The sequence below is a fragment of the Sylvia atricapilla genome, chromosome 9 (assembly GCF_009819655.1).
Source record: "Sylvia atricapilla isolate bSylAtr1 chromosome 9, bSylAtr1.pri, whole genome shotgun sequence".
In the NCBI taxonomy this organism is placed as follows: Eukaryota; Metazoa; Chordata; class Aves; order Passeriformes; family Sylviidae; genus Sylvia; species Sylvia atricapilla.
Window position 1 is genome coordinate 13,889,601 of NC_089148.1, and position 19,001 is coordinate 13,908,601.

A 19,001-nucleotide genomic window follows, 5' to 3' on the forward strand; every position below is an offset into this window, starting at 1 on the left:
TTATTTGTCTGATGGGTCATTGAATAGGAAAAATATTACAGAGGAACTGAGGCTAACCGTTGTTAAACTGCTGGGGCATGTGGAGCAGACCCGTGTTGAATATATCTTTCAAGTACACTTATTGCACAGGAAGTGGGAACAAGCACAAGGAAGACTGTGCAGGCTGTCAAGCAGATGAATAAATCGATCCCTTTGTATTCAAAAAGCATGAGATTATCAACCTATCTATGCTTCCTTCACGTACTGGTTAATGATTCCTTATAAAATCTTACCAATGTTGCAGAATTAACTAAGGTGGGGAATCTAGTTCACAAGTTGTCTATCACCAGGCATGATTAGAAAGTCCTCTTCTGGGAGCTTCTAAGTGCTTTATCTTCTGACATTGTTTTGAAGCTGTGCTCTGGATGAAGGTTGAATTTTTTCAGATCTGTGAGGAAACATGACCCCTGTAGTATTTAAGTGAGAAAGTCTTCATTCAAATGTGTTTGGGTGGGAAAGTTTGAAGCCTGTTGTTCTGTTACAAAGTTCTGGGAGATTAAAACCAAACCACAAACGATTTTGGGAAACTGCTGGGAGACTTTTACATTTGCAGTCATGGTCTTCCAGCTTTGCTTATCACTTCAGTATGTATCAGTAGGCCTGAAAAATTGGCTGGTTTATGGACAGTAAGTGCGTGATTTCTGTTTTCTTTGTGGAGGATGGAAAGGAATATTGGAAATAAGATTTCTGTCACACTTCTGCTATGCAGTGAAGCAGAGGGAGCAAGTACATGAACATCACGGGCAGAGACTCAGGAAGTACACTTAGAAAAACTGTCCCACTTCCCCCATGACAAATCCACATTTATACTGATTTGATGTAGTTATAGAAAATTGTGTAAATAATATGGAGGTGTGCCTCCTGTTTCCTTCACAGGGAAATTACAGTAGGCATTTCTGTTCTCCCCTGGGTATAAGAAGAACACTGGCTAGTAAAATCTTCTAGGTTCTGCATTATTTCATAGCCTTCATTACTGAAAATTTACTGTTCTGCCTTCCTGGCTTTCTTCTATACTCCTGCTCCCTGGATCAGGATGCCTTTTTCATTCTGCTTTAAGTGGTAGCAAGCACAGGACACTATTATCCATGGGAAGTCCTTATGGGATGATCGATCTTACAAGACCCACACACTGCCTTGTCCACTCCAGTACTCCTCACAGCAGTTTCTCTGTCTCTGAACACCCTCTGTAGCCTTATTTACAGACTTGCAATGTGACTTGATGGTTAAATATAGTGTCTAAAGCTAAAATACAGACACTGAGACAATGAAGGACAACTGAGTGGGCAGAGAAATGGCATGAAGCACAAGTAGCCCTGCCCATGGCACAGCAGCTCTAGGACTGTCACTTTTCAGCTTCTCAAAGCCCCTTCTCTTCAAAACATGAGTCTGGAGGAGGGAAGGGCAGAGGAGGCAGATGGGTCTCAAATGCTAGTTTTCTTTTACCTGTGTTTCTTTCCTTTCTATTTAACTTAAAGCCCAAGTGATTCAGTTGATTCTTGGTCCTTTGCTAATTAGTAATATAATCGTGCGTTAGCCTAAGAGGCATTAGAACTAAACCCCGTCAGAGGCAACAGCTATGTTCAAGGAGAAATGCAGAAGTTGGCAACAGTTGGTTTCTGGTTCTGTCAGCTCTCTTTGCTGCACAGGAAAGGTGAAGCCCACACAACTGGCCCATGGTCCATCTCCAAACCTGGCCACCTCAGAATTGCATCATCTGGCTGGAAGGTCAGAACTCAGCTGGGCAAAGGCACAAAGCTTCATGTGTCCCAGGGGGGGCTGCCTGCACAAGCCTGTCCTGCTGCTGCCTCTCCAGCTAACAGCCCTGCTCTGAGCTACCTCTCCAGCAAGGCAGCTGAGCAGTTGTTCTGCAGAGAATTTAATCAGCTCTGAGTGGGTTTGGTGGTAAAAAGGCAGAACAGAGAACACTCCAGTATAAGCCACCAGAATAATGCTGACTTTAGACCTGAGAAGACTGGCTTAGTTGTGGCATGTTTGTTCTGTTCTGTATGGTTGTGTGTTGGGACAGGACTGAAATCTCTGCAGGGTTTAGAGTCCACCCTCATGTCTTCAGATTACTCAGCAAGCACTTTGGTAGGCTACAAAGTCTTTGTTTGCTCTCCCCTTGCTCCAGATCTTACAAGGATTTGCTTTTCTAGATTTGTTGTGGGAACTCTTTAGAAAACAGTATAGGCCAAAATACCAAGTAGTTTCACTCACATTTTGCTTTTGCAAGGGAAAATCTTTAATACAAGCAATCTATACCATGAGCTGGCTGATTTTGCCTAAGTATTTTAACAGCTAGGAGAGACTCTTACCAGGTCTGCAGCAGAAGCTGGGTTTTTGAGCACTTACCTCCCTGAGGGTCTGAGCTCTGAAGAGAAAAGTTCAAAACAGCTACAAAGCTAAACAAAAAGAAGTAAGTCCTTTTCAGTTTGCTTTGTCTGCTGTACTATAGAAAGAAGCTTGAGAGATGATGCTGCTTAGGTTTGGATTAGGCTGGCTTTCAGGATATTTCTGTAATTAAGGTTTGGGGTTATAGCTGACATCATGAGAATATCTTCAATCAGAGGCCAAGGAAGGGAGTGTAAAGGTGTAGATTAGATATTTTAGTCTAGTGTGGTTGTCCAAAGACAGATTTCATCTGATTTAACTGTACACAAATTAATCTCAGTTGACCCAGACTAGGAATGACCCTGACAAGAAGGAACACAGGCAGGGGGTGGTGTCCTTCTGAACTGTCAGAGCTATGGTTCATAGCTGTCTGGCATTTTCTAGTTATCAGCTCTGTGAGTCTCTGTGCCCCAAACTGCTGTTATTTATCTATCACAGAATTCATTGTGATCTATAAAAGCTTTTCAGTTAGATGTTTGTAATGAAAATATGCAGACGGAGACACTTTTGGCATTTGTAACTTTATTGCAGAAAAAAAAAAACCACTATCAACATATTTTACAAACAAAGTTGCACTTTGGTGTTGGGCGAGTTTACTTCCTCACCCCTTTCCCCTGGACAGTGATGCATGGGAAACCAGAAGAACCAGCCCCTGCCCTTTTGATTGTGTGCAGACACATTGCCAGATATGCCAGCCTGCACCAGTTCCAGCCAGGATGGAGTTCTATTTTCCACCACTAACTTGCCAACTTTGTGCTGAAAACCAGTAGCACCCTGCCCTCCGGCAGGGGAAACAAGTCTGTAGCTAGGGAGATTGCTCTGTGCAGACAATGCTTGATACAAAAGCTTTGGAGTTGTGACAATTACTCTTTAGTTCTCATGCAATCATAGGAGAGAACCAACCCTGTTCCCTGTTTTACTGGGCATTAACGTAAGATGGAAGGCCAAAGCCAATAGCTGAACCTCAACTGCACTGCAGCCATTTGTCAGCCACTCTGGAAGCAGCAACACAGGCAGGAGGAACTGCTGCATTACCCAGTTCATCTGTTTGACCCAGACTGGTTCTGCTCCACCTTTGGGCTTTCCAGGCAACTTGAGCTCAGCTGATGGGGAAATTCCCCTTCCCCTGCTACAACAACCAATAACAGCACTGGGGAAAAAAGGTACTTCTGCTAGTGAGGCGGTATCTGTCCTTTGTGGGGTTCAGTGATGTTGCTACTGAAAGGAGAGGAGAAACTGAGGCTTGTAAGAGCAAAGTGGCAGATAAACTCTAGCCCTTGCTGTATCCTGAGGGAGCAACTGGCTTAGTCAAAAACCAAACACGCTAGAGAAGGCATGTATTTCCATTTACCTGCAGTCAAATGTGAGTTAGAAAACAGGAGCAGGTGTAATTACATGAAGACTGTCATGTCACACACACTCTGGTCTTTCTGAGGCAAGGGCACCAAAAGATCCTCTGATTTACACTCAGAGGCTCTGGTCTACGGGTTTCCTTGAGTGGCCTCAAGAGCCTTGGACGCAGTCTACAGCAGTGATATTCTGAGGCAAAAGTGCAGAATCTAATCAGCATAACACCAAGAAAGGGAAAGGGAGGAAGGCACCTACATCCAGGATCAGTCCTCATGACAAGACACCAACTGGTCTGAAAGACCATCATCAGAAAGTAGAGGAGCTTTGACCTTGCATAGCACAGGAGGGAGAGCCAAGTACCAGTTTTTTACAACTTCCAGCAACCAGATGCTAGAAGCAAAATGGGAGGTACCTGAGGAAAGGCTTGTGTTAGCCCAGGCAGGGAAATGGACTAAAGCATTTACTGAGCCTGGGAAAGGAGTTTACATATATGCCAAAAGCATCAAGTGTAGGAGACACGGTTTCCTAATTTTGGTGAGACAAAATTAGTGTGTCTAATTGGCAATAGACTGAGTCTTATCAAGCTCAGTTAAGATAACATTGTGTTCATTTTCCTCCCAGCAACTTCAAAGCAACATCAAGTAGCAGGGGCACCTCTGCAGTGGCCACAAAAACTGTTTTCCCTGCTTAAAGAGAAAGGGTATGCATCTAGGAAGGAAGCAGAGTAGTCTTTTATCCTCCTGGTAGATGCCTCAGGATGGGTACTGCCAATCCTGGGACTAAAGCTGAAACAAGAACAAAAAAAGTGCAAGAAAACCCCCAAAACAAACAACCTTAAAAATACAGAACAAAAGGGAGCCCAAGAGAACTGATTTCCACATCTTTGGCTTCCTCAGAACACAGCAGTCTCCTTTGCTGGCACTGTGCTGACACTACCAGTGTCAAGAGCCCTAGTCTGTATCACTTTTCCACCTCTTTTGAAGGCAGCAGCCACCAAGATGAACAGAAGAGATCCATGCAGAACACCATGGCAAAGGTTATCTCGGCTAATTGGTTGCCACACTAAAAGGAGGAGACCTCTTCAGGGCATTGTTTTGAGGAGAGCCTGGAGAAAAGGTCAGACTTGGGCTCTGATTTGCAGCATAGAAACTTCAACACTGAACTATTGAAAACGTCTAAAACCAAAAACCATCTGAAAAGGATCTTTCAGTTGTGTGCAAATCACAGCCCCTCATTCCTCAGCAGATCGTCTGGGACCAAGTCCTCAAGGCCTTTTCCTCTGGGCAGTGGACAGCTTGGTTGCCTAGTAGCTGTAGAGGGAGAGAGGGGTGTCCTCCATCATGTCATCCTAGAAGCAGAGAAGAGGGTGCTTTAATGAGATGTCTGCACAATGGCATCACGGCCCCAGCCTGGGAAACTGCTGTGCAGGCAGCACAGCTTTCTCAGCCACAGCGTGGCCATCTGCCCAGCCATCCACCTAAATGCTGTCACTGTGCAGTTCCTGGATCTTTGAACTGTCAGTCTCCCTCCTGCTGCAGCATTTGAAGAGAAGAGGTGTGTGCAGGGACTGCCTGCCTGCTGCAGGAATGTGGAAAATTCTGGCTGTTGAAAACTCCACTCAGCTTGAAACAGCATCAACTTGCTTGCTAGCTGCAGTACTCCTCTATCCGAGAAAGTTCAGGAAATTATTTGCAGCTTCCCGCGAGCAAGTCCAGCCTCTGGAACCCTCATATATTTTTATATTCCCAAAGGGTCAAACACAGACAGACAGAGAGAGAGACAACCTCCCTGGAGCAGAGCATAAGATCTGCTTCGTCATAGTTACAAAGCAAATATATCAGAAAACAGGAGGAGAGGTTAGGAAGGTGTCATTTCAGGACAAGCCTGGATGGAGCTCTCCTTCCTCTCTCTAACCTCTCAGCATTCCCCTGCAGAGTGAGGGGAAGGCAGAGAGCTTCTTTAGTACCCAGCCTTGAGACTTGCTGTCTTGATTCAAACCTTGGATGGAAGGAGAGGGACCTAAGGAGGAACAGGAGTGTGTGATCAGCATTGGTGCTGCTGCAAATACCCCCAAGCATTGCTAATGCAGCAGAGAAGGGGAACTGCAAAGCAGTCAGTGGCAAGGCAGCCCAGATCAGGCCGGGCTGGAGGCAGCACTCACCATGGGCAGGTCCTGCAGGCGCCGGAACTCCATGCGGTTGTTGTGCTGGCGGTATCGCAAGAAGCCCACCAGGCCCAGGATGCCCACCATGACAATGAAGACGGAGATCACAGTGATTACCAAGGGATCAGCCCTCGCTTTACCAGCCAAATTGGGTAGCTCTGCAAGGAGACCAAGGGAATGAGACCAAAGGAGAGCCTTCAAGGGCTGGAACAGCAAAGCTTTGTCTTTTCTGGTTCTGCTCAGTACAGCCAAGAGGCAATTTGAGGTAGCTCCAGGCCTTTGCCATGTTTTGAGAGAACAGGTACAAAACAATTACAGAATCTATCAGGCTGGAAAAGACCTCTGTGATAATTAGTCTAACCTATGACCTAACACCACCTTGTCAACTAGACCATGGCATTGAGTGCCACATCCAGTCTTTCCTTAAACACCACCAGGGACAGTGACTCCACCACCTCCCAGGGCAACCCATTAAAAGCAGAGCATTTACCTGAATTGTCATCATCACCAACATTCAACACAGAGGCCTTCTCATGCCTGGGCTCTGATGACTGTGCCAATGTAGGTGTGCTGGTGGGGGTGGCAGCTGTGCTGGCAGACGTGGGGCCGGTCATGAGGGGTGTCACTGTCACAGTGCTGGAGGCAGTAGCCGAGGACGTGCTCTGTATGATGGAGATGGGAGCAGGGGAAGTTCTGGGCTCCACAGTGCTCTCCTCTGTGGCACCCACAGGGCTTGTTCCTGGCTTGGCTTCAGACCTTGCTGCTGTGGGCTCCAGGGTCTGCCCATCAAAAAGCCCTGACTGAGAGCCGTTAGTTGTTGCTGCAAAATAGGAACAAGCAGTTATTTCAAAAGATCTGGTGCAAGATCTGGAAGCAAGATGGAAGACTGGACAAGATGGAAGCAAGACTGTAAGGAAGACTGCTGGGACTACAGGAATAGCAGCCTATTGTCAATCCCTTGGAAAACAAGCAGAACCTTTAGCACAGCCACAGCTGAGCCACACTATAACCCACAGTGCTTAGAAAGTCCTCTCAGTTTTCATATGTGCCAATCTGCAATGTCAGCCAACCTCAGCTGGGCCCACAAGGCCTGTCCCTGGGGACAAAGGACAAACAGAGAAGCTTAAACAACTCTACACACAGCTGGGGGTCACCCCAGAGCAAGACACCGGGAAAGGCCTCTCATCCCTCCTTACAGGGAGAACAGAGGGGGCTGCCCAGGGCCTGGGTAGCAGCATCCCCTGAGGCTGTGTCTGTGTGTCACACAACAGCAGGACCAAGCCAGGGAAAACAATGCAGTTGTGCATGAACACCATGCAAATCAGTATCTGCCTTGCATTAGGATGTGTAACAGCCTGGCATGCCCCAAGATGGGGAAAATTGGGATTGCAGACCCTATAGCCAGTCCCCATGCTGCCCAGAAGGATCTGAAGGTGGGGTAGGGTTTCCCGTGGTTGCCCAGGGATGGATGAGCTGTCACTTGTGCTTGCCCATGTTTTGTGTAAAGGGAGGGTGTGCTTCTCCAGGGAGGCTCCCATTGAGCCCCCAGCCCTGAAGCCAGAAAGGCCCAGCTGGGCACTGCTGCTGAGGAATGTTGTTTCAGATTAGATATATGAAGAATGTCCCTGCACACCATCAATGTCCTCATCAGAAGGCAGCTAGCACAATTAATGAGGTTTGCAAAAAGGATGCTGAACTAGCATCTCTGCAAATAAGTTGCACTGAACTGGCTCTGCTTAAGTGTTTTGTTTCCTTCTTCTCCCTCTCTCCAGTTACCAGGAAAGTGTCAGACGTTTCCAGGTTGTGCATCCTTGAGGCAGGACTTTGTACACAGGCAGTAAAGGCAAAAGCTTACCCAGTACAGTGTTCAGAGGAGGCGTGGGGGTTGCACTGCTGGCATCATCCATTTCTTCAGTTGTGCTGAAAGCCTCTGTGGCTTCATGGCTGGACTGGTTTTCTTCCAGAGTGCTGGCAGTCAAGGTAGGGGAGGGGATTTCAGTGCTGCTGTTGACTGACAGACTCATGTTGTCATGCTCAGGATGTGTAACTGTGATGTCCCCAGGACTGGCAGTGGTAGAAGTCTGCGGTCTCTCTTCTTTGGGGCCTGCCATGGGGGTGGTGGGGATGAAGGCATCGTCCACCTCTGTAGCGTGGGCCCCAGTGGTGCTGAGTGTTGTAGCAGTCAAGTTTTTCTCCAGGCTTGTCTGAGGAATGGCAGTAGTCACTGGACTGACGCCAGAGGCTTCCCTTGGCTGCGAGGTTAGCGCTGTGCTAGGAAAGGGTGATGGTGACACCAAGGCCTCTCCTGTCTTCTGACCCTCTCCTATGGAACAGAGAAGTTTGTCAGAGATCCCACAGTGAGAAAAGAAACAGAGGGGAAGGACAGAAATGGAACTTCTTTATCCTCTTAATTCTAATTCCAGCACAAGTTCACACTTGGGGGAAAAAGGATTCAAATAGCTCCTCTGTCCTCCTGGTGTTTGAGGCAGAGACCTGTTCTAGGGGACTTTTCCTTTACCCTCCTCTGCCTCAAGTCTTGTGCTGTTGTTCCCTAGGGTCAGCACCACCAATCCCTCTATCCTCAAGCAACTTTTAAATTTTTTAGAGGATTTGGGTTTGTTACAAGTATCACCTGAAACCTGATTCTGTAAGAAATTTAGACAAGTCTTCTTTGGTTTATTGAGAAAGAGTCAAAAGTGGTCCTCAAAAACCACAAATGTGGAAAATGTAGAAGACTCCCTAGATCCCCTGGCTCAAGGAGGGAGAGAAAAGTGATATTTAAAAAGACTGAGGATGGCAGAGGTAAAGCTAATATTGTGAGTCACCTTAGTAGTAGTGTGGGATTCTGCTGGAGGGAAAGGTGAAATGGGTAAACAGAGTACTACAGCTAACAGGGCTGGCTAGGGGTGTGCTTCGGGAGCCACCTTCATGAGCTATTTATGAACACATCACCGCTATGAAGAGCAACTGTTGTCATAGAAATAAATAGGGAGCTACTCAGCCTCCCACTGCAGCAAAAAGGGGCAGCTTCCCTGAAGGGAACCTGCAGCAAGCAAGGATCCCCCAGAACCACAGCTGCTAGACAGTGTGACAGCACAGAGGAGGAGGAAAACCACAAGGCTCTTACACTGCCTGTTCATAAATACAAATCCTGTGAGGGTTTTTCATGGTATAAACAGGAAGAAAACAAAGAAATGTAGCCACATTAGGGTGGACTCTCCAATTTAAAAACATCTCATAGTCAATATTTGGACAATTTCTGTTAAAGTTTCAATCCAAGCAATGGAGGACTGATGAGCTAATTACAGAAAAAAATAAAGGTACTGATCTGTTATCATGCCCCTTCTCTCCACAGTGAAGAAGCATCCAAAGCAGATGCTATCAGCAAGAAACATTCATCCAACAGCAAAACAGCCCATTCTTATACTGTTTTGGGAAAAATTCAGCAGTTTTTAAAAGCTCTTCAGAACAGATAGAGTTATCAGAGCTCTTCTCCAGCTACAGCACTTAACAAGCCCTAAAAAAAGACACAATACATGGCTCTCTCAAGACCTTTGCAGTACCCTGACCAGCTGGAGAATTCAAAACCCTGGAGCAGTCTGATGGAGCTGTGCTTCCCCAGCCCGGGGCCCCAGCCCCAGGAGGGCTCCCACAGGGATGCACAACCCTGCTCAGCACATTCAGAGAACAAGCTCTCACAGACTACCCCAGCTGGGGCAACTTTAAACATGGCCAAAGGCCTAAGTGATGCTCCTTTGGCCTCACCTGGATCCAGATCTGCATGGCCAGAAGATGGTTCCAAATAAAGCAAGCTGCTCTGCCATGGAGCTCAGGTGTAGGATCACCAATAACACCTGGAAGTGTGTGGAAAAACCTGAAAAGGATTGAGTGCTGGGTTTCCTGGGACCAGGCACCAAAAGGCACAGGTTTCAAGTGACAATTTCCAGCCCTGAACGCAGCACTGCTATTCAGCACGGGGTGGGACCCCACCAGCTCCGGATGCTGGCTGGGCACTGGCAGAGGCTTGCACAGTAAACACCCAACTACCTGCTCCTACACAGCCAGAGACACAGAGCCATGCTGTCACTCTAGGGTAAACAGGAAAGGTGGTGGCCAGGTGCCTGGCCAGTGGCAAGCCTGGCTACGTGCTGCTCTGAATAGCTGTCCTGTGCCTGGGACAGCCTCTCACAGGGTGGCAAGCCATGACTTGAGTCACACAGAGGAAAGATTTCAGCAACTCTGAAACCATCATGACAATTTCTGACTAGAAAAGTGATAGGCAAGATGGGTGCTAATGTCTTTACAAGCAGCTCGAGGGGTGAAGGTCTTTAGGAGAAATGGGTCTTAATGTCTCTCCAACCTCAAACTGCGAAGTTCGTTGCAGAACCCAGACAATTTGACTACAGTTAAAACTCCTGAACTTATAGGTAATAAACAAATGGGTCCATGCAAAGTGTATTACAGAGCCCAGACAGTCTGAACTTCTGGTGGATCAGCAGGACCCAGATAGGCTGAACTTCTGGGGAAAATCGGTGATTTTAGACACAAAAGAAAAGTCAGAGGGAAGACAGATGAGTACCCTACATACCAGGACACCTCCCCGCATGCCAGGAACTGGTATCCTTGCCACAAGGTGCTGTGGGACAGGAGGGCTGGTGGGGACAAGCAACTCCCCTCACCCCACTGCACGCACAGCTTCCTGCTGTCTGCAAGAGGGAGAGCTAGTGGGACTGGCATTTCCCTAAGCTCTTCTCTCCAAGAAGCCACTTGGCTTCTTCCCACAGAATTATCTGATGTTCATCACTGCAAAACAATATAATTCCGGGATGGATGGGCGGCTCTGGTGTGACAGAGCACTGTGGTGTGTAAAACGTGGTTTGTAGAAAATTGCAGAAGAGATTTTAAATTGGCAGGTGAGGAACAAGCGACTCGTTTTGAGTATGGCAAGTGTTGATGGCACCTCAATTAGCAAGTCGTCCAGCCCAGCACATCACAGCACACCCAGCTCAGGAAACAAAGGAGAGCCTGAAAAAAGGAGAGCGTAATCCAGACTAACACAAAGATTCAAGACATTAAGACATGATGGTCGGAAGACGGAGAAGGCAAAAGCCTTAAAATGGCCAAGGAAACAAAGGACTGAGTAAATCCTGATCACCCGGGGACGGGCAGACAAAAGATTCCCATCACCCATCTGTCAAACTCCTGAGGGGTAAGGGCACATCCAAAGCCAGCACACAGTCATCAAGAAAAGCACCTGGGGAAATCCCCGAGGTGCAACTTGTTCCTTGTGAGCTGTAGGTGTTAAAAGGTACAAGCGCTGAGTTTTACTTCAGTTTTACTTTAAAATTAAACACTGTTCCAAAGGGCCTTGCTGCAGTGCCACAGCTTTGTTTACCAGCTTTATCATCCATCCATAAGGGCAACCTGCGGTACAGAGGGGAGAGCAGAGCACTGCTGCAGTTGCCTGTGCTGGGGGAGACCCAGCAAACTCCTCACGGGCTGGGATTCTCCGGGGTCCAGCTTCTGGAGCTTGGTACCCAACAGGTCGGAAAATCCCCAGCTCCAGCGCAGTTGCTGCTCTAGTCACTACGTGCTGACGATTTTTGCTGTTTATCGGTTACCTACAGAGACGCAGGTCAGAGCTCGTTCCTCTGGCGTCTTCCTGGAGAATCTCTGCTTCCTGCACCACATGCCAGGAAAGCCATGGCTGTACTGCCTAAGGCATCGCTCTCACCAGCTTCAGGAGACAAGAGGGAACCACGTCCTTCTTGTTTCAGATGCAAATGAAAGCAGTTAGTATGAATGCTTCACCTTTTCTGTGCTACTCCAAGACCTGATAGTTGCAGCACCCCAGGACAGCTGGCAAACATGCATTCAGCCTTGGATCCATAGCAAAGCAGCTACGACTGTTCTAGGATCTGTGTCCCAGGATCTGTAAGCAAGACCTCTGACCATAAGAATATCTGTTTCCCTGATAGGGGACCAAGGGTGAGCTTGCTTTGGTTACACTGAGGTGCCTGCTGAAACAGAGTTGGTCCCCCCTGGCTTCAGCCTCACTCCTGCCCTGTTTCTGTGCTAACCCTCCACGTTCAGCCTGTGCGTGCTGAGAACCAGAGATCCCAGATCACATTAGGGCAGGGCTGGTGGATTTGGAGCAGCAGCTCCCATCAGACTGTGCTGACTGCGGTGACCTCTGTCTGGGAAACAAGAGGGGCAAAGGAAGAGAGTGGTCCCAGGGGAGGAGGGATGCAGCGAACCGAGAAGCAGCCCCTGCCTTGGACAAGGGTGGGAAACACTCCCGGCTTCCTTGAGGGAAGGGAGGGCTCTGAACATCAGCCCACAGCTTCGACCCCTCTCCAGCACTGTCTGACAACACTGAGGGACCTCCAAATACCAAGCCAGGCTCCCACCAGCTCCAGAACAGACATGGTAAAATGATGCTGTAACAGAGAGGAGCGAAGGAAGCCGGCTCTGCAGGAAACGGGGCCATTCCTGCCTTGCGCTCCCTGCCCAAGATTCAGGGCTGGGGCCAAACAAGGGGCTGAGGAAGGTTTGCACAAGCAGCACAGAGTCACTGTAGTGCCAGGATAGTCATGCAGAGTGGGGACTGTGGTGTCCATCCTCTGCCACAGCAGCTACCCCACCATCTATTTGCTTCTCAGAAAAAAACCAATGACATAGAGCAGGGCCTCGGCTGGACAAGCCCCTCAACTAGCTTCTGCCACAACCCTTCCTGCTGCTCTCAGCAGCATCCTCTGCACCCCTCTTCCTGTCTGACAGAAAGAGCAGCCTGAGCTCCTCAAAGGTCAACACCAACCCATCTCCAATCCAGACTTGAGCACTTTTAAAAATCCCTCTTTACGATGAGATGAAGGTGAGGAAGCCCATGGCAGGCTGGTTCCAGGGAATGAGGGAGAGAAGGTACACAGAGTCCCAGGTGAGAGCTAAGCACAAAGATGAGAAGGATTCACCCAGGATTTCAGAGAAAGTCCTTATGGGAGCAGGACTCCCTGGTGTGGATGTATAATCCTGCACAGGCTGTCACTGTTTGAGGATAGCACCTCACTTAAATTAGCTTCCTACAGAATGGATGTCAAACGACTGCTCTGATTCATTGAAAAGGCACACAAACCCTTCTACAGCGCTATTTTGGTGCACTAAATGAATTCAATTTCCATTTAAGTGTAACAGCTTCATTTGCAAACGACCTAGTAAAATGGAAAAATACAATGTCTAAAAAGTAACAGCATAAATTGTAACTTGTATGTATCAAAGCAGTTGTGTCTTATTGCTTAGCAAACTACTTCATTAAGTATAGAAATTATCTTTTGTTGCCAGTTATTACATTTAATGGTTACCAACCAACGGTAATTAGACAATCTCTTAAAGGAAAAAAAGCTTGAGTATAGATGCAAATAAAACCATATTATGAGATTTAAAACCAAGGCTCTTCATTTCATTTAAAAGCAGAACTGGAATAGCCCTTGATAAGATACTAGCTGATCTTGATCTCTTTTCCTGGAATAATAAAAAAACCAAAACAAACAAGCAGAAGAGATTTCTGCAGCCCTTGAGGGAGATGCCAGATGCACCCAGGGATGCTGCAGAGCAAACACCCTCATTGTGATGAAGCGAGCTTAGAGACAGGTTTCGGTACAAGGGGCAACTGCTTTGTGAACTCAGCTCCAGTTGGATACCTTGCACAACCTCGATGGAGGCAGGATGCCAGAGGGATGCATTTGCCACAGGCTCCAGTGCTCTCCCTGCCAGGGCTGATGCCCAGACTGTTCCCATCCCCATCCTGGCTGAGAGAGGCTGAACAGACTCTGTCTGCTGCAAGGAGTCCAGGCAGGAGATGTAGGCACAGATCCGACCTTGGAGCCTGCTTGGGGACCACAGTGAAGCTCTTCATGGCAGCAGTTTAATTCAATGCACCCCTCATGGCCTCTGCAAGCTGCTCTGCAGGCATCAAAACTGGGGCTGCTGAACTGGGGGTGCTGAGCACCCAGTTCAGCCCTGGAGAGCTGCCAGACCAGGCACGCTGCAAAGCAAGGGCTGAGGTAAGGGACAGGAATAGAAAGCAGGTCTCCTGACTGAGAAGGCAGGTGGCCACGAGCAGAGCACGAGACGGGGCAGATTAGATATGGGGTGCTGAGCGAGTGTGGCACTAGGCTGGGACAGCCTAGCACCCAACCTGCTCAGGCAGGCAGGAAGATGCCTCCTCAGGGGATCTGTGGATACCGGGCCACAGGCTTGAACCACGGGGAAACAAAAAGGGGAAGCAGTGCTAGCACCTTGACAGATGGCACTGCATTGGGAACCAGGACAACCAGCCAATGGTGGCATGGCAGCGCAGAGCAGAGCAAGAATTGCAGGAACAGGGATGAGCAGCCCTGGAAACAGCACTATAAATGCCAAGTACAGGTACTTCAGTACTAGGAAAACTCATGAAACAGCAGAGAAACAGTACAGCCCAGAGAACCCAGTAGTGGGGCAGCACCAGCATGGTCTCTACCTGCAGGAACAGCACCCCAGGGTGTCACACTTTGCCTGGCCCTGCCGCATGGGATCCTCCTCACCCAGCCAGGGGAGAAAATGCAAAAAAACTTCTTACCTACAGGAAGCTCTATCACTGATCCCCCACTTAGAGATGAGGGGGGCTTATCCCAAATTTCTGTGGCAGGGAAAAGGGAGAGAAGACTGCCTTGGTCAGCTGTCACTGTCAGAGCAGCCAGTTATTTTCCATGGTCCACATACAGCTATGGAGCACCTTGCTTGGCAGGAAGATGACTGAGAGACTCATGCTGTCTGGTTTTGTTCCTCGGTAGGAGACTAGGCAGTGGTGAAGACCCCTTTGCCCAGAAGTTTCTGGGCACAAAACCCATGGCATGCACAGCCTGGGAAGCCTGCCCTTCTCTGGGGTTGTGTAACCCCAGTAATACAGCAACAGCAGGGAGCTCTGGCATCAGACAGCCTGGCCCTGCTTACCTCAGGAGCCACAGCTGCAGTGGAAGAAGCATTCACATCATTAGGAGAAATTATTAGCCAGTTGCCTTAATAGCAGCCCCATGTTAGCAGGGAGCCTACTCTTCAGTGCACTGTGGCATGAACTGGGGGAAGTTTAGACATCAGGAAGACTGCCCAGTCCTGAGCAGCCCCTAGGTCCTTCCAGTTGTGTAACTGCTGGTTCCATGGGCTGTGAGGCTTGGAGGATGCATCCTGTCCTGCCCTGGGCAGCCCTACAGGGCTCAGTGGTGATGAGCCCTATGATAGCTGCCCCAGAGAGCATTGTGGGGGTGATCACAGACCTATGGAAAACCTTGCAACAAGAACTGTGACTGCCCATCCAGAGAGTCTTGGTGTTAAGGAAGGAGGGACAAGGACTTCTGTGCTTTAGATCATCCCTTTTCCCCTTTGTCTGGAGGGATGGGGCCAAGGGAGCTGAAGGTGAGGGCTTTGCCCCTGCCCAAGCCTTCTTGGAAGGGCAGCAGGGAGACAAGGCCCACCCTGCCCCTGGGGTTGAGGGAAAAGCACGTATAGAAATTACATCAAAGACTGATGGCATGACGTGAAAGGTTGGGCTGGGAGTGCAGGGTCACACGGCTGGAGGAAACACCCAGACAAGAGGATCAAGCTGTGGCTCCATTCTGGGTGCAGCAGAGCTGAAGTTGTCCTGTCAGGGTGGGGCCAAGTTCATCCTTGTATCCTTGCCCTGGGCAAACTAAGGGGAAAAAGTCACGGCAAATCAGCTGTGGGACCCTGAAGCAGACACACTGCCCGCCTGTGTGCATGGCCCCGCTGGTGCCGACAGACGAGGCTTTATGTGCTCCTGCTGCTCCCAGCGCAGCACTGTTCTCACTGCTTGCAAGGCAGCTCAGCACGGGAGGGAGAGGCAGAAAACTGCCCAGACCAAAATTACTCGGGGTTTTATTTGTAAGGCTGATGGTGCTGGAGGAAGTGGATTTCCGCAGGCAGCGAAGAAAGGCTGCATTGAGAGGTCGGGGTGGGCAGAGCACAGGAGATGCAGCCGCCTGAGCTCCTCCACGGCCCTATTGCAAACCCAGACAGGGAGTGGGAATGGGCACTGGCAAACAGCAGGAGCAAAGGGAATCCGTGCTGGGACCAGTGCAGAGAGCAGCTCGCGGAGCGAGGACAAGCCCAGTTTTGGACAAATTTGTCTAGGGACTGCTGACTTTGGGGCCAGTCTCTGGGTGAACTGTTTCTTTCCCCCACCACTGTCCTGCTGAGATTTTCTGGTGTCTCATTATGGGTTGTGCTTGCTAATGGGGCATTTTATTATTGGCGGCATTTTTTCTGTTTATTTTCTATTTTCACAAAAAATTTGCTCTTTCATCCACAGTTGGGATTAGGTAACAAATTCAAAGGCTATGAGGGCAAGGGCCAGGTCAGCTGCATAGGTACCATTTCCTGAGACTGTGAAGAATCTTGGATTTGGACACTAAGAAACAAAGATTCCGGGAAAAATTCAATGCAATATTAATTTCTGGTACATTCTGGCAGTTTGAGTCTTGGACTTTGCAGCGAGAAGGTTTCTATGAGCCAGCTGGGCCAAGGGGCTCCCTGGGGTTTCCCAGTGTGCCCAGAGTGTGAGACACAGAGCCAGAATATAGCCCCCGGCAGCTCAGAGCTCCTCCTTCTTTCAGCGATGGAAATTCTGAGTCCTTCCTTTTCCAGTGGCTGGTCACCTCCCCACACCCCATCACAGCACAGCCACTCTCGTGTGGGGAGTGCAGCTTTGCCCACATAAAGGGCGATGGTTTGGGACTGCTCCCAGTGCTCAGCCTCAAACCCAGCTAAACCGCATCCTGCGCCCAAAACCTCATCCTGAGTGCTACACTCGCTGCTGCGGCTCAGCCCCACAGGCATCTATTTTAGGGTTTTCCCAGCCCTAATCAATTATTAGAAACTGAGATTATGTATGTCATGCCTGGGCTCTTGCTGCCGTCAGGGTGCTGGGATCTGATCAGTCTGGCCAAGGGTTTTTCTCAACCACAAAGAAGAAGAAATACGTTTTACTTCCTGTGCCCCGGGCAAGTCCCTAACTGCCACAGAGCCTTTATCACTGCCAGAGTCACGGGGAAGGTGACAGTCCCCCGACTCGGGGAACGCTCCAGCCACGCGGCAAAGCTCGGTGGTGTCGGTGGACGGGGCTGTCAGCGCCACGGTGCAGCCTGTGTCTGCCCACGTGGGGAAGTGTTGATCGTAGAGCAGAGCCGAAATACGGCCCAGGAGAATCTGCCTGCTCCGTCCCGAATAACTCCATCGGTCCTGCCCCTCTCCCCGCAGGCACAGGGCCCTCGTCCCGTCGTGCTGCGGGAGGCGGCAGAGTTCGGGCTTTGTCCGGGCTTCCGTCGGGGGGAAGCTCAGCAGCCGCTCGTAGGCACCCGCGACCTGCCGGGCGGGAGGCAGGAGGCTCGCAGGGCTGGATGGCGGAGGGCGAGCCCCTCCAGGATCGTTGCTCCCCTTCCCGCACATCCCCTAGGGATCCCGCCGGGCGCCGGGCGGGAGGTGAGCCTGGGTGGCTCCGCCGGCGGGAGCAGCGCTGCCGGCAGCTGCCTTGTATGGGCAAGGCCGGGAGCGGCGGCCGCGCCGCTGCCCGGAGCTCGGGGCTCACCCGGGACCCCCCCGAGCATCCTTGGAGCGCCTCACCTGCGAGTTCGCTGATGCGACGGTGCCTGGGGCCGAGGGCATTTCGCCCGAGTTCGGGGGTCAGGCCCGGGGCGCTGCTCCTCGGAGAGGGAGCCCCAGGGAGGGCTCTCCAGACCCTTCTCCCGCAGTCCCACCAGCGGGCAGAAGAGCCCGCGTCCCGCCGCTGCCCCGACGGCTGTCCCGGCGCTGCGCTCCCCGCCTCGGTCAGCCCCCCCGCCCCGGCACCCCTCGGCGGCCGCCCCGGTACCTGGTAGGGCGCAGAGCAGGCAGCAGGCGGCGGCCAGGTGGAGCAGGGAAAGCCGCGTCCCCTCCATGCTGGGCCGATCCGCGCTGGCTCCGCCGGCGGCACCGGGGCGGCGCCGGGGCGGGCCGGAGGCCGGGGCGGGGCGGGAGGCACGTGGTCCAGCCCCGGCCCCGGAGGAGCGGGGAGGGGGCTCCAGCTGCCGGCCCCCACGCTGCCGGCCCGGTACCTCACATCTCCATGTCGGACAGCGCACTCTCGGTCCGGTACCGGTTCGGTCCCCGGAACCCTCGGTTCGGTTCGCAGGGCCGCCGGCATTACTTACTGATCCCCGGCACTCTGGGTTTGGGTAGGACGCCTTTGTACGGTCCGACAGCGGCCTTGGTGTCCTCAGAGCGCCACTCCTGGTTTGGACAGGACACTCCCGGTACCGTCTTTCTCTGTTCTGGGAATCCTTAGCCCAAGTTTGTACCACCTCATCACCCCATGGACGGGTTCAAGTGACCCAGACCAGGATCTCACCACCTCCTAATCTGCTCTTGGCACCCCCATTTATGCCTCATACGGGGATGGGAACAGCAGATGAGCCCAGCGTGGGCCATCATCTTGGGGCCTCCAGACAGTTTCAGGGTACCTGGGTCTGTTGGAACAGCTGCATGCAGAAGTGCTCCAAGCATCCCTGCCAGGGTTCAGCTGGGGCCTCAGTGTGCTACGTCTGGTTTCTCGAGGCATCCTGAAGCTCCTGGGACTTCCCCTGGCTTCATATCCCTCCTAGGGGCTGGCCAGCCTCATCCAGGCACTGTGCAGGCTGAGCCATCCTTCAGGAGGTCTGACTGCTCTCTTTTGGCCGGCATTTCTGAAGAAGAGGGCTCCGTGTCATGGTGCAGTGTGATCTGTACTGATCTTCTCTCAGGCTACTTTGGCAGAGGTGGGGTGTGAGTCCCCTTCTCCATCAGGTACCTGAGCCTGCAGCACCAAGGGACAGAGGAAGAAAGTAGAAATGGGTATTAACCCAAGAGGTTTTGTCTCCCTTTTTCAATACCAGGCTGTTTGGTAGCTCCTCTTCAGTAGCTCCTGCTCTCAGTTCTGAAGCAGAAGGGAGTTGATCTGGTACAGAACTTATCACACTTCTTACTGGCTTTATAC

At 50.7% G+C, this 19,001-nt stretch overlaps 2 protein-coding genes across 3 annotated transcripts in view; one reads left to right on the forward strand and one right to left on the reverse strand.

The window, feature by feature from the left end:
• Positions 1-19,001, forward strand: part of TESK2 (testis associated actin remodelling kinase 2) — a 108,073-nt gene that overhangs the window by 3,478 nt on the left and 85,594 nt on the right. The window lies entirely within an intron of this gene.
• LOC136364849 (uncharacterized) lies at positions 2,936-17,953 on the reverse strand. Of its 2 annotated transcripts, none has more exons than XM_066324957.1 (5): positions 17,862-17,953; positions 7,800-8,267; positions 6,435-6,764; positions 5,942-6,102; positions 2,936-5,128 (listed from the first exon to the last, which is right to left on the reverse strand). In XM_066324957.1, exons 1-5 carry the CDS (start codon positions 17,926-17,928, stop codon positions 5,084-5,086), a joined length of 1,071 nt encoding a protein of 356 aa, XP_066181054.1. In that variant the 5' UTR covers positions 17,929-17,953; the 3' UTR covers positions 2,936-5,083. The 2 variants fall into 2 exon arrangements, with proteins under 2 accessions (XP_066181054.1, XP_066181055.1); XM_066324958.1 differs by having other exon boundaries at positions 2,936-5,799.

Coding starts and splice junctions, on each gene's coding strand:
- LOC136364849 (XM_066324957.1), bottom strand. CDS start 17,928: ATGGAGGGGACGCGGCTTTCCCTGCTCCACCTGGCCGCCGCCTGCTGC. Junction 8,268..17,861: donor CCTGCTCTGCGCCCTACCAG/GTACCGGGGCGG, acceptor TCTGTTCCATAG/GAGAGGGTCAGAAGACAGGA. Junction 5,129..5,941: donor GCCTGCAGGACCTGCCCATG/GTGAGTGCTGCC, acceptor CTCTGCTTCTAG/GATGACATGATGGAGGACAC.